Source organism: Staurois parvus, unplaced genomic scaffold (assembly GCF_062004578.1).
Source record: "Staurois parvus isolate SC_StPar_1 unplaced genomic scaffold, SC_StPar_1.0 ptg000213l, whole genome shotgun sequence".
In the NCBI taxonomy this organism is placed as follows: domain Eukaryota; kingdom Metazoa; phylum Chordata; class Amphibia; order Anura; family Ranidae; genus Staurois; species Staurois parvus.
Window position 1 is genome coordinate 144,226 of NW_028318009.1, and position 14,720 is coordinate 158,945.

Here is a 14,720-nt window from a genome sequence, read left to right on the forward strand (position 1 = left end):
TTTTGTGCGTAGGAGTCCCCTATGCATACATTTGCATGTGGGGGGTAAGCTCACATTTGTTTGAGCGTGCTTGGGTGTAACTTGAATTTTTTTTTTTTTTACTTTTTAAATTTTTTTTTTTTTAAATCACATAGGGAACAAAACGTCCCCTATGTGATGCATTTATGGGGATAGATTCTAAGTCAGGGGTCTCTGCTATCCCTCAGTGAACTAATGGAACCCAGATCACGTTCACTTCCCACTGGGGAAGAAGCAGATTGAATGTGATCTGGGTTCCATTAGTTCACTGAGGGATAGCGGAGACTCCTGGGGGTTTATTTACTAAAGCTGGAGAGTCCAAAATCAGACTCCCTTCTGCATAGAAACCAATCAGCTTCCAGGTTTCATTGCCAAAGCTTCATTGAACAAGCTGAGGTTAGAAGCTGATTGGTTTCTATGCAGAAGGGAGTCTGATTTTGGACTCTCCAGCTTTAGTAAATAAACCCCCTGATGTCTCATTTAAAGAGAACCTGTTCGGACCTGGAAAGTGACATTTACACATCCCTTATTAGAAAGAAGGGGAGATCAGCGAATGGTTGTTCTCTGATCTCCCTTCCTTCTATCCGGTGGCACCAGGTCTGCCAATTGGCGCAGGACAGTGGTTAGATTGGTAGAACGTTTTCAGTAGATTTAAAATTGACCTCCTACCTTATAATCTGATTGTGCAATTCACTGGTAGATATGAGGGGTCAGAATCTACCTACAAAATCAATTTAAATTATACCTAACAGAGCCCACTGCGTATGTGAGGCCCTTGGGGAAAGGACAGTGCTGCTCCTTGTAACAATAGGGGGCGCTCATCCTAACAGCAAGACCACAGCTTCTGTTGCACTGAACATGGCCGACAGTATGTTAGCAGAAGTGAGGCATTGTTTTAAAATCTGATTTTCTTAGGGGGTGCTATTGTGTATAGTGTCTGCATAGAGTGTTTTGTTTTTTTTTTTAAGCGTAAACTAACCCTTTTAAATATAATCAAAGTAAAAATTTTTCTATTTTTTTTGATAGTGGAGAGGGAATAGAACACTTTTATTGCTGTCTGTACCCCCATTAGATAGATTCATCCTCTCTCTGTGTCCTGGTTACTGTTATCACCAAGAGTGAAAGAAAATCCCAAGTATGGGTTGTCACCAGAACAAAAACAGAGGGGAAATCTTCCAACTGGGACTTTATTTCTAAAGACAACCAGGGATTCCCTCACTTTAGAGGAATTTCCTCTCACTTCCTATTTATGGGACAGAAGTAAAGGGAAATCTCCCCAATGGGACACAAACGGTAAAAAAAAAAAAACTGACACAGGTTATAATTTTACTTTATTCAAAATGTAAAGAAAACATTTTGTCCTTTAATTCTGCGTGGCCATTGTAAGTCCATATCGCTGCTGTATGCAGTAAATGTCCTCTGAGTGTACAGTGTATTGGGTAAAGGAGCGCGGTACTTTTCATAGTCGGCTTCTTTCAGCTTAGTGACCACTTAGGAAGTCCTGAAAAATATAAAAAGGCCAATATTACCAAAGAGTCGGAAATAAGAACAGCCCTCCTTTATACATGAGTTGTGTTACCAAAAATTAGACAACCCAAAATGTGAGTCTGCAAGTGCCCAGGATTTATATGGCTGTATCAGTATATTGGTGACAATTATTTTGCTCTTTTAGGTTCATGTCCCAGAGTCACTGAAATGGTGAGTTCATTCTATAATTTACCCTTCAGTGTTTTCTTCTGAAAGATTTCAAAACCTACCCCTCCCCCAGCAGATGCAGGAAAGGAGTTGGCATCATTGGAACCTCCGGACCAGCATTTCCTATTACGGCACTCTCCCACCCCACCTTAACCCATCCAAATCTCCACCCTTCCTCCTTGTCCATCCCTTCCTTTTACCCCCCCCCCCCAAACCTCTCCACTCCTACCCTCACACTCCAACGTTCCTCTCCTCTTAAGACATCCAATGGCATAACCACCTCCCCACTTGAGACCTATCCAGTTTAAATTATCTAGACCTCCAGACACTAGACCAGCAGGAGGAAACCAATATGACTGTCCAGTATGTCGTCAGTGGTCACCCGTTCCTCTCCACCTTCTCAATGGCACCCCAATCCATCCAGAGGACAGACCTAGTTACAGTAAGTTCACACAGGCATTGAATTTTAAAGCACCATGCCCTGCACTCTTCAAACTCTCTGTGATATTTTTTTTTATATAGTGGTAAATGGGAAAATGTAACTTTCAATGCCTTGCAGCTGCACGTTTATAGTGCAATAGGAGTGAATGGAGACGTTGCAAAGCGTCAGTGCCTACTGAAAATGGCCGTGACGCAAAACAACTTTGCTGCCGTGTGTTCCCCTCCATTCACTCTCTGTTTTATCAATTGTGATTGGCGATGACAGCAGGGAGCAGTAAAAACACAATCCAAGTGCCAATTTTTAACACCCGTGTGAATGAGCCCATTCCCCCACCACCACTATCTTACTTCTTTGTCCATCCATAACGCCAACATTTCACTCTTCATACAGTTTTGTATTTGTTCTATGTACTTGTTCTTCTATTTGTATGAACGCCAACAAAAAAAAGGTTTAATAAACTTTCACTTCCTTAAGATTATTTATTACAGGATTCTTAGTATCAGATTGTATAGTCAGCCTTCAGCTGGTCATACACTATACAATTTGATTGTACAATCTCTTTTAGACCTACCATAAACTATGAAAAATAACCAAAAGAGTTTCCTAGTGCCAAATCCTATTAAAACAGAAGAAAAAAAAGCCGGTCTACTGAGTACAGCAAAAATATTGGATTCTTTGGGCACTGTAAGAGACTACACGGTAAAATACATACAACCATTTATTGACATAAGAGTCATATTTTTATATATATATATCGGCACAGTGGCTTAGTGGTTAGCACGTCTGCCTTGCAGTAATTGGGTTATGGGTTCAATTCCCAGCCATGGCGCCTCCTACATGGAGTTTGCATGTTCTCCCTGTGTTCGCGTGGGTTTCCTCCGGGTACTCTGGTTTCCTTCCACACTCCAAAGACATGCTGGTAGGTTAATTGGCTCCTGTCTAAATTGTCCTAGTTTCATCCCTGGCCACGCGGGATCTCCTGCATGGTAGGGGTTGGGGAAAGACCTGGCAACCTACCCTGTAAAATAATTGCTAAGAGAATTCATGGAAAAAGTTGCTTACGAGTGAAAGTCCATGCAATCGCCAAGGGTCAGATACGACTGAATGGATGTATTTTACCGTGTGGTCTCTTACTGTGCCCAAAGAATCCAATATTTTTGTCGTACTTAGTAGTCCGGCTTTTTTTTCTGCCATCAGCTATGTTGTGCGAAGGGTGCCTGATTGGATATATTTGAATAGATTGTTTAGGTAAGCCTACAGGAGACTGTACAATCTGATTGCATAGTGTAAGGCCAGCTTCAAGCATGTGGTTAGAATTATCATATATTGAGCCCTTTGTGTTGTGTTTGACTGTGGGAATGAGGATTCTGGGCCCCTACAGACACACCAGCTTAACTGGGGGTCCTCTATGGGTAATCCTGTTATTTCCCCCATTGGGGTGAGCAGGGTTTGCAGCATGCTATAGTAAGCTCCTGAGAAGTTTACCCTGCAGGTGTATAGGGAAGATGTTACAGTGTAGCAATCCTTCCCATCCAATCACTGCAGGATGAATATTATCATCTGGTCTGTATAGACAGAGCAGGCAGATACAAGTGAAAGCAAACCAGTTTTATCCCCCCCAAAAAAAAAAAAGTTAAATACATCTGTAGTTCCATGTGGGAAGTGGAGCTGCTACCAACCAAAACTAGGTAACCGTTCCGCCCCCACATACCACCTATTGTTGTGAGCAACTATTGTCAAGGAGGAAGCATACTAAAGGCTAAATTAGATCCACACAAGCACACAGCCAGGATAACCAAGGAGTGGCTCCGTAAGAAGCATATCAAGGTTCTGGAGTGGCCTAGCCAGTCTCCAGACCTAAATCCAATAGAACATCTTTGGACGGAGCTGAAACTCTGTGTTGCTCAGCGACAGCCCCGAAACCTGGCAGATCTAGAGGAGATATGTGTGGAGGAGTGGGCCAAAATCCCTGTTGCAGTGTGTGCAAACCTGGTCAAGAACTACAGGAAACGTTTGACCTCTGTAATTGCAAACAAAGGCTTCTGTACCAAATATTAACAATGATTTTCTCAGGTGTTCAAATACTTATGTTCAGCAGTGCAAGACAAATACATTCTTTACAAATCATACAATGTGATTTCCTGAATTTTTCTTTAAATTCTGTCTCTCAGAGTGGGAATGCACCTACAATGTGAATTTCAGACCCCTCCATGATCTCTAAGTGGGAGAACTTGCAAAATCACAGGGGTTTCGAATACTTCTGTTCCTCACTGTATTTTTTTTTTTGCGCTGTTTTTTATTTTGAAAAATGAAGTTGTATTTACTCTGATAGGTACATTATCTGTATCAGTGATCGCTCCCTGCACCCCCATCCAGCTGTATATTATTAGCCATAAATCACAATTTAAATATTTTTTTGGCTTGATTTTCTATGCAGTTATGTGAACACAAAGCCCCGACCCTTCAGTTTGATATGCAGTGCTGACAACGGGGCACAATTCCTGTCTTCCACTGCTCTAGGAGTTGTCAGAGGGAGAATCTCCTTCCACCGGCTGCAAGTCACACAGAGGGGTCAGGGATTTGTGATCACATAGAAAAAATCAAGCAAGGCACCTATGAGGAAGGATGTGCAGGACCTCTATTCAAATAATAATAGCCAAACTGCTTTGCATTGCTGCGACTTTTTACTTGGATTCTGGCCTTCAACACTCATGTGCTCCTACCTGGAAGTAAGGAAAACACGACCTGGTGGTCCATGCTAAGGACCAGAGCAGAGAAGCACTGCTGCAGAGCATGAGGAAAAGAAAGACAAACTCTCCCAATGTAACTGCAAAATTGATTTGTTGTATTAGAACTCAGTAAATAAAAAAAAAAAAAGATTATCACGCAATGGCTGCCATTTGTTTGACATGTTACACTAAGTAACCTGTCCACATATTGGTTACAATCAGGGCAGCAAAGTCACACATCCAAATAAATAATAATACAGAAGGGTTTTCCTTGGAAGCAGCTTTGAAAATTCTTCATTCTATCTATAAAAGTCTTAAAACATGTTTGGCATTTCAGTCCAAAGTAAGAGGCTGTCCAAGTGCATTAACACCTGAAGGATTTTCCTGTACCTTCTGGTGTCTTCAGTGCCCATTTTCTCCATGATCTCCTGAAATGTTTTCAGTGATGGGATGAAGGTCCTTCCAAAGCTTCTTCCACAGAGGTGTCTATGGGGCCATTTCGATGAAAGGAGGAAAGAATATGGTGAAGGAGAGACATCTAGTGGAGAGTTAGAGGTAGTGCAGCCCCTTGTACTGGTAGAATATTGGCCTCTACTGGTGAGACGAGGGAAGCTCAGGTGAGAAAGAATGAGGCTTCAAGGAGTACCCCGAAGGAGAAGTGTGCATGCAGGGGCTTCAGTGAGTGCCCCGAAGGAGAAGTGTGCATGCAGAGGCTTCAAGGAGTGCCCCGAAGGAGAAGTATGCATGCAAAGAAGTAATGACTTGCCTGGTATTATTATACAGGATTTATATAGCGCCAACAATTTGCTCAGCGCTTTACAATATAACATGAGGTATTCCCTATAACATAGAAATAACCACTGATCAGAACTAAAGTCTAGTGCACCAGTCACCCACACTACCCTTTCCTAAAATATAACTTTTTTTTCATTTTTGGGGAGAGGGATTGGAACCCGTCAGAATTTTCTTGCACTCTGTGTCCCCGTCAGAGAGATTCATGCCTTACACATGTCCGGGTGATCATTATCAAGGAAAATGAAAGTTAACGAAGATTCCAAACTGAGTGATCACCAGATCAGGAAATCTTCCAATGGGGACACTGGTTCTGGTGACAACCAGGGATTCTCTCACTATGGAAGGATTTCCTCTCACTTCCTGTTTTGGCCATGGGACATGAAGTGAAGGGAAATCTCCCCAATGGGACACAGATGGCTAAAAACAGACTTATAACCCTCCCTTACTCTATCCAAGAATAAAAGACGCTTTGCCTTTAGATTAATGATCTGAGAACCCTGCAGGTGATACAGGAGAGATATTCCCAATCACACCCACTGCAGGGGAGGTATTGTCTCTCACATGCAGAAAACCTGATAGGCCAAGTGTCAGAATGAAGACTTCTCACAGCCCCCAAATAATATCAGACCTGCCACAGAAGCTGGAATGTAAGCAGTGATACTACGAAGAGAGATGGGAAGTTACACGGCACAGTTTCAGGAAGTGAGCCCATCCTGTATGTGAGGGGCCCTCTGGAATCTGGCTGAAATGGAGTACATGGGTGGACTTTCTGGTCTGCAGGTATGAAGTGCAGGCACCTAGAAGCGGGGTCCTAGAGTCACGGTGGCAGTATGATCAGACCCCACTAGGTAACTGCACCTTATATCTGCAGCAGTGTGTTTTATGACTGGCTCTCTTTAAAATGTATCCAGCCAAAAACAAAAATTGTAATAAATTGCAACTTGCTGGTTCTCAGCATGTGGTGGCTGCATCAGTTTTCTTTTCTCAGGTTGTTCTTTATTTTCACCTGGTGATCCTGCCAGTAACACTTTCTGTGCCAGGGTGACAACATTTATTCATCACATAGAGGTAAAATGTTGTCACTCTAGGGTGCTTGCTCATGATCTGGACTTCAATCCCTCCCCCCCAATCCTTATCTCAATAAACACAGTGGGAGGAGTTCTGTAGTCCACAGAGGTGAACTAAGCAGGGCTGATAATACTGCAGGCAGAGAGCACAGGAAGGAGCTCACTGGGTTTCTGATACTATCATTGGGGATTTCTAACAAATATAGAAAATCAGGTCCTTTGTAGTTCTGTCCTAAGGTGACAACACTCCTCGACTACACAGACAGTACAATGAGTGAGCACAGGGAGCCTAGGACAGGAGCTTGTTACTGGCAGGATCACCGGGAGAAAAAGTTAAAGGAAAACAAATGCTGCCATCACATCTAATCTGCAATATATAACATCTTTATCTAGAAGGGAGCTGAATGCATCTAAACCCAACAACAGACATCGGCCTCACCTTTCCGCTGCTCTGGGATGATCCCGTCTCATCTCTGGAACACGGGTCTGGGAATGATACACCCAGTGCTCTCCGACACTCTCACCCGCTCCCTCTCTTCTGTGTACCACCATTCTGTCTCGGTGGGTTTCCTGAGGAACAAGCTGAGGTTAGCAGGAAGCAACATTCTACATCACCAAGATCACACCACTATGGATTCCGTATGACATGGAAAGGAGGTCAGTGATGTCTGCCCAGCACAGATGTACAATAATACCGTCCTGAATAAAATGTATGTGACCCCTGGACCTCCAGTCTCATCCTGACAATCCACCCCATTATGGACTCCTGTACACAGATGTTAACATGCCACGTTTAGATCTGCATGGGAATGTAGCTATGAGAGTCGATGTGTCCCTACACACACAGAAGCATAAGAATGTCGTGATCAGATCTGTAAAAAAAACTGCCCGAGTCTCACATTTCATCGTATTCTGCAGTCATTAATGAATGCATCTAAATGCTTCTGTGCACACAATTCAACTTAGTGGCTGGAATATACACATGAAGAAAGGAGATATAAATGCATGTACTTTATGTGACATTACAGGCAGATTTCAGTCTGAATCTTCCCAGTAGGCAGATCCTGTGTCGAGGGGTGACATTTAATGACATCCATGTGTATGAGTCCTATTGGATTATGGCCGCTTCCACTGCCCAGCAGGGTGCCATCAATGACTGGAAGTGGATCATGTCATATATGTCGGCCCTCTCTCAGTCATGGAACCTATTGAAGGTACGCAAAATCTCAAGGCCCCCCAGTCTACCATGGGGTCCCCTGTCGCATTGCAATCCCCCTTTCACATCAGAGCCCTCAGTCGTTGTTCCCCATCACAATAAAGTACTCACTTCACATCAGCCACTCACTCCACATCAGTGGAGTCATCCACTGCACCCCCCCCCCCCAAAAAAAAATTAAATGTTCACATTAGAGATTAGAGTCCTCATTCCACCTTCACATCAAATCTTCAAATAAAACCCCCATCCGTCCAAATTAGAGTCCACAGTCTCCCCTCCTCCTCCCAAACCACTTTTTAGATGAAAGTCTTCCCTTTCCCCACCTCCCATTTCACACTCCCGCCCCTGCCCACTTTTACATTGGAGTCCTCATTCCCTGCCCTTCCCTTTACAAAAGAATCCACACTTCAACACCTTGTCCCCCCCCACATCCAGAGCAAGTCCTTACACCCCCCCTTTCACATTGGAGTCCTCATTCCCTCCCCTTTACAAAGGAGCCCTCACTTCAACCCCTTGTCCGTCCCCCCCACACACACACACACATACACATCCAGACCAAGTCCTTACACCCCCCCCCCTCGCATTAGAGTCCTCATGCCCTTTACATCTAGTCTTCACTCCCTCCACCTTTCACATTATTCAGTCCCTCCCCTGATATCTCAGTAGATGAGGAAAGTGGAACTCCACACCAACATTTTTTTCCTTTTTGATAGCCTGGTAAATCATTGTCATATTTGTAGTACTGTCCATGGCTCCATTAGAGACATGTCCCCTCATTTCCTGTCCTAATATGAAAACAAAGTGAAGGGAAATCTCTCCCATTAGGACAATATTTTTGTAGAAGATGACTAGAACCACCATCAGCTTCTACTGCTATCAGTGTTCCTATTGGAGAGTTCTCTTCACTTCTCGTCTTTGTGACACCAGGACAGGAAATGGGGGGAAGCTCCCCAACACTACCACTAATACTATCTCCATAGAGGGTCTTACCCTTCCACACTCCACCCAAAATAAATACCCAAAACCTGATTGAAGAGCTGACCCTCCCTCTCCCATTCTAAATTCAGGGGATTACAGGCGGCCGATTGGAATGAACCCCTTTTTCTAATGGGGTACTTCTTTAACAGTAGATTAGCAGCCCTTTATTTATTTACACATTAATGCTCATAGACTGCAGTGGATAAACAACCGTTTGGTGGCTGATACACCCCAATACTTGCTGTGTTCTGCACTGTCATTCGATGGACACACTGCAGCCAGCTGAATCAAGGGATTGCTTTTATTAAGCTCTGGTTCGCACCGCTGCGACATGTATTTTACAAATCACACCTGAAGTCGCATCTAATGTATTTCTATGGTACTGTATTAATAGATGAGATTTCAAGTACCGCAATTCGAAAAATAGTTCCTGCACCATTTCAGTGCGTTTTAAGTCTCATAAACTATAAAGGTAAATAGCACTGAAATCACACCTGTGTCTATATCAGCGCTACTGTGAAGTTGTGCTTTAAATGTGACCAAGAAATTCTGAGGACCCTCTGCACACTGGTATATTCCCTTTCAAGCAAACTATGCAATAAATAGGGATATTTAGTTCACACATATTGCAATACATGCTTAAGCTGGCCAACTGCGTCAAAGTCCTTCAGAATTTCTAGTGTTAATATGTGGTTACACCCCTTTAGCACCTGATGGATAACTGCATGTACAAGTTTTTGGGATTTGAGCACAGGGATCGCTTGTTTGTTAAATGGGACCAAGTCGCACCACTTTGGAGTTGCATTTGGTGTAGACCCCCCTTCCCTGTCCTCTCCTACACATACTACTTCTATGCTATCTTTCTGTGACCTGTATATTAACCCTTTTGCCTCCCTTGTCCTGCACATTAACCCCTTCAACTCCACTTTGCCATTCTGTGAGACCTGTGCATTAACCCTTTCATCTCCTTCCTCCTCTAATGACCTCTATGTACATTAATGTATCTGGTGCACCATTCCCAAGCAACATGTTGAACCCCATCAGTAGCAGCATGATTCTTCATTTCTCACAAATTGTGGCAGTAAATGAGATCACCTTGGGGTGTCTACTTTCACAAAGTTGTCATTTTGTGGGGTTTTGTACTATTCTGGCATCTCTATTTTAACAGAAAGGGAAAACATTTTTTTGTTAAGTTTTGGGCTTTTTTCCTTTCTACAGTTAAAAAAAACAGTGGTTGATAAATAATACCCAAAAAAAAGCTTTATCTATTTAAAAAAAAAATGAAACAAAATTACTTTGGGTACATAGTTGCTTGATGGAGTAATTGTCGTTCAAACTATTACAGTGTGTAAAACTAAAAAACGGCCTGGTAATGTAATGCAAGGCAAACCACGGGCCCACTTAGTGAATGCTATTGCCTGCTGTAATGTTGTTCCTGGAGCCGTTTGCAGAGTACTACAACCGCTGTCCCATTGAATGGTAACGTTGTGACGTCATCCGCACATGCCTCCCCAATGCGTTTCGTCACTAGTCACATGACTTTATCAAGGGAAAACAATTGTATTACAATACGTAGGTATGATGAAGATCCAGTGATGTACTGATTAGACACAAGGTGGCAGTATCATCTCAGCAGCAGAGTCCTGCACATGCTCAAAACAGACACCATCCGTAATGTAATGCAAAGCGGAGCACGGGCCCACTTAATGAATGCTATTACAATGCAGCATTTGAGAAGAACGTCCATTGACATGAGTCACAAGGCTTTTGACAATGGACTATGCACTGTATGCAATGATTCCAAAGCGAACTTACCTGTCTGTGGGGTGACACCTGATATACCAGGAGAGGGGCTTCACTCGGTACATACGTCCTCCTATAGTCCCCTGATCTTCTGACATAACGGTGCTGAAGAGTGAAAAAAAAAAACAAAACATGTAAAACTTTTGTGTATAAGTATGTAAACCCCCAAAATATCTGTTGATCCTACCAGAATCCAGTAAGCTCCTAAGGCCCTGTGCAATCTGCCTCCGCTGACTGTTATCAGTTACATCGTTCCCAGCTCTCTGTAGACTAGAGAACACCACCTCCCCTTACGAAACAATGAGAGGAGAGGGGATGGTGTTCTATAGTCATCTAGGGTGGTGATGCTGCTTCTCCAGTGATATACTATGGTGAAAGTTGTCGACTTAGGACAAGGTGTTACACGTAAAAAGAAAAAGAAAGCCTGAGAAATTAAAACTAAGGCAGCCGTTACATTAAAGGACTGGAAAGAGGAACGATGTAAAATATTAGCAGTGATTGTAAGATCTGCCAATGCTCGGCCTGTTCTGGGAAATCTTTGATAGTGCTGAAGCAAGTCCTCCCTTTTCCCACCGTCTTTGTGTTCCTATTGCTGGATAGGGTTGCCTGTCATAGTGATGAACCAATAGGATTGTGGGGGTGCACGTTTCAACAGCACCCAGAAATGTGGGATCTTCACCTGGTGGCCTCTAGGAAGGTGTAGAAGACTTTGGCAGGTATGTGAACCTCTAGGTGCCTGCACTTCATGACAATGATGCCCTCTCCTTTCACACAGTAATAGAGTCCCTTTAACCACTTGTCTACCAGGGCATGTTTTACATTTTTCACGCACATTAAAATCACTTTTTTTTTTGTAGAAAATCACTTAGTACCTCATACATAAAATGTCTGAAAGAGAATAAAATGTTGGCTGTTTTTTTTATGTCACGTGATATTTGTGCCATTGTTTATCAAATGCTAATTTTTAGGGGAAAAAAATACACTTGGGTGAATTTTAAAGCACACAAACACAATATAATACCCATTTTTTGGTACAATAGATAATTCTATGTTGCGTCAAGTAAATACAATGGGTATAGCAAAGAATCACCCTGTTTCTGTGCAGCCTGAAATGAAGACAGACACAGTTTTCGTTTTATCCACTTGTATTTACTCAGTGCAACTTATAACATCTAAGTGAGAGATATAACACCAACATGTCCAGAAAAAATAAAAAATATAATTAAACAGAATCACCTGAGTTGGAAAAAAGATCACCTCCTCCTAAAAATGACTTGTGAACTCAATCAGGTGCAGCTAATCACCTTCTCAATGCACACAAAGCCATTGGACTTTCAACTGTGATCAGCTTTGGTCATTTTGATTAGATCAGCATGAAAAGATCTTTCCGGGAGCATTTCAGTGCCTGGTAGTGCAACTGAAGCAAGCAACTATGGGTGGCAAGGCACTGTCAAAAGATCTCCGGGATAAAGTTGTGGACAGGCACAAGTCAGTAGATGGATACATAAAAATTAAAAAGCTTCATCAATGCCTAGAAGCAGAATGAAGTCTATTATTAAGAAGTGGAAAGTATTTGGTACAACACAGACCATCCTTGGATTAGGACATTGCTCCAAACTGGATGAAAAAGCCAGGAGGAAAGTGGTCAACAAGGCTACCAAGAGGCCTACAACAACTCTGAAGCAGTTGCAGAAATTAATGACAATGAGCGGTCATTGTGTGCATGTGATAAGATCATAAATCCTCCACAAATGTGGCTTGTGTGGGAGGATTGCAAGAAAAAAGCCGCTCCTCAAGAAAGGCCACATGCAGTCACCACTGAGCTTTGCCAAAACGCACCTTGAAGGTTCTGAGGCCGCATGGAAAAAGGTGTTCTGGTCAGATGAGACTAAAATGGAATTATTTGGCCTCAACACTAAACGATATCCAGTCCAGCTCACCATCCAAACACCACCATTCCTACAGTGAAGCATGGAGGGGGGAATGCCCTGTTATGGGGGGTTTCTCTGCAGCAGGGACTGGAGCGCTTGCCAGGATAGAAGAAAAAATGGAAGAGGCAAAATACCGTCAAATTCTGGAGGAAAATCTGCTTTCTTCTGCCAGAAAATTTTCAATGATGAGAAGGTTTACCTTCCAGCATGACAATGACCCAAAGCACACAGCAAAAATGAGCCCACAGTGATTGGAGGAGAAAAAGGTGAATGTCCTTGCATGGCCTAGTCAGAGCCCAGACTTAAACTCCATTGGAAATCTGTGGAATGATTTGAAGACTGCAGTCCACAAATGGTCACCATCAAATGTAACTGATTTTTTAGTAGTTCTGCAAAGAAGAGTGAGCAAATATTGCAAAGTCTAGATGCGCAAAGATAGTAGAGACATATCCCAACAGACTAAAGGCTGCAATTAAAGCAAAAGGTGGTTCAACAAAATACTGACACAAGGGGGGGATCCTTTCTCCAACTCTTTTCTTTTCTGACATGCTGGTGTTATATCTTTCACTTGGAAGTTAGAAGTTGCACTGAGTAAATACAGCTGGATAAAACAAAAACTGTGTCTGTCTTCATTTCAGGCTGCAAAGCAACAAAATGTGATTATTTTAAAAGGGGGGGGGTGATTCTTTCTATAGGGCATGAACAAAATGGAGAACCTCCTGCTTCACTGAAGGGGACAAGAGATTTAAATGGCTAACAAATCTGCCATGATATCCTCATTGCTTACCGTGTTCAGATTGTCCATCACAACCCAGTTTGGACCATGAGTTACCTTCCCCTGCTTCCCAACCTCCTTGCCTTTGATGACTTCAACCTCAGAGAAGATAAGAAATAAATCATTACAGCTTCATTCAATCACTACGAAACATCTACCTGAAAATCATTTCACATTTTATATTCACATTTTGAAGTGTATGTGTCAGATCTGTCAAGATTAGATTTCATGTACAGAAATGAACCCAATTCCTGTGTCCTGTTGGGGAGATATCCCTTCACTTCCCATCCTAGAGACACAACAGGAAGTAATATGAAATTCCCCAAAAAAGTGGAATGTAACCTTTTTGCCAGTTTTAACTGGGTTAGGTGTCCCTATTGGAATATTTGTGAGTATCTCTAATTAGAAACTGGCCTATGTTTTCTTTTTGGGGGTTGTGCTTAGGTCCATTCCCATCCCTCTGCTGTATGTTGGTACCCTGTCTACCAATATATAGACCTTTCTTCTTCTCTATATACTATAGACATTACATTTACTCTTTCAGTTACTCCTAAAAGAGAAAATATAATGGTTCTGGTCAGGTATTTAAACATTGTGCTTTTTATGATTTCCGTAAATTGGATTTTACAAAACATATTCATACAGGCGGCACCCATAACACATGAGTCAGAGAGCTCTATGGGTTTTCTATGGGAGTGAACAAAGCTGCTTCCTTTCAGGCTCTCTGTCTCTGATTGAAACTTCCATCTGAATGGAGAAGGAAGGGGGAGGAGTCACTAGATTTACTCTTCCAATTATGTGCCCCGAGCTCTTTAAAACAGAAGAAAATGAGAACAGAGCCCTCTCTCAGCTGGATTTACCACATCATAAAATGCGTATGCAATCTTTTCTTTATAAAAAAATCAAATAAATAATAATAAGGCACAACAGGAGAATAATAGTGTCTGGGGGTTGTTTCAGGTACCTACCCAGCACAGTATAGGGAGGGAGAACTCAACCATACAATAGACCAGAGTATGTGTGTGTGTGTGTATATACTGTATATATATATATATATATATATATATACACACACACACACACATACACATACATACATACATACACACAAATACATATATACACACAAATACATATATACACACATACACGCATATATGCCTCAAAATTTCCACTCGCCTGCTCGCATTTGGTGAGTGGAAATAATGAGGGAGCAAGTGTGTTCCAGATTGCAGGGGTAGGCGGGGTCAGAGCAACAGTGGAGCTCCTGG

The 14,720-nt window shown here is 42.4% G+C and overlaps 1 protein-coding gene and 1 long non-coding RNA gene across 6 annotated transcripts in view; one reads left to right on the forward strand and one right to left on the reverse strand.

Annotated features, from left to right (window-relative positions):
• Positions 1 to 14,720, forward strand: part of LOC149460983 (uncharacterized) — a 43,624-nt gene that overhangs the window by 26,906 nt on the left and 1,998 nt on the right. For 2 of the 4 annotated variants that reach the window (XR_016312970.1, XR_016312967.1), the window contains one exon: positions 1,691 to 2,628. This is a non-coding gene — a long non-coding RNA (uncharacterized LOC149460983). Of the gene's footprint in view, positions 1 to 1,690; positions 2,629 to 14,720 lie in introns of those variants that run through there. The other 2 variants (XR_016312969.1, XR_016312968.1) reach the window with 2 other exon arrangements.
• LOC149460984 (large ribosomal subunit protein uL24m-like) lies at positions 1,348 to 14,404 on the reverse strand. 2 transcript variants are annotated; one of them, XM_089678943.1, is made up of 5 exons: positions 13,462 to 14,404; positions 10,756 to 10,848; positions 7,186 to 7,316; positions 5,256 to 5,370; positions 1,348 to 1,519 (listed from the first exon to the last, which is right to left on the reverse strand). In XM_089678943.1, exons 1-5 carry the CDS (start codon positions 13,477 to 13,479, stop codon positions 1,499 to 1,501), a joined length of 378 nt encoding a protein of 125 aa, XP_089535069.1. In that variant the 5' UTR covers positions 13,480 to 14,404; the 3' UTR covers positions 1,348 to 1,498. The 2 variants fall into 2 exon arrangements, with proteins under 2 accessions (XP_089535069.1, XP_089535070.1); XM_089678944.1 differs by lacking the exon at positions 5,256 to 5,370.

Coding starts and splice junctions, on each gene's coding strand:
- LOC149460984 (XM_089678943.1), bottom strand. Junction 5,371..7,185: donor CATCCCAGAGCAGCGGAAAG/GTGAGGCCGATG, acceptor ATGGCCCCATAG/ACACCTCTGTGGAAGAAGCT. Junction 1,520..5,255: donor GGTACAGGAAAATCCTTCAG/GTGTTAATGCAC, acceptor TATATTTTTCAG/GACTTCCTAAGTGGTCACTA.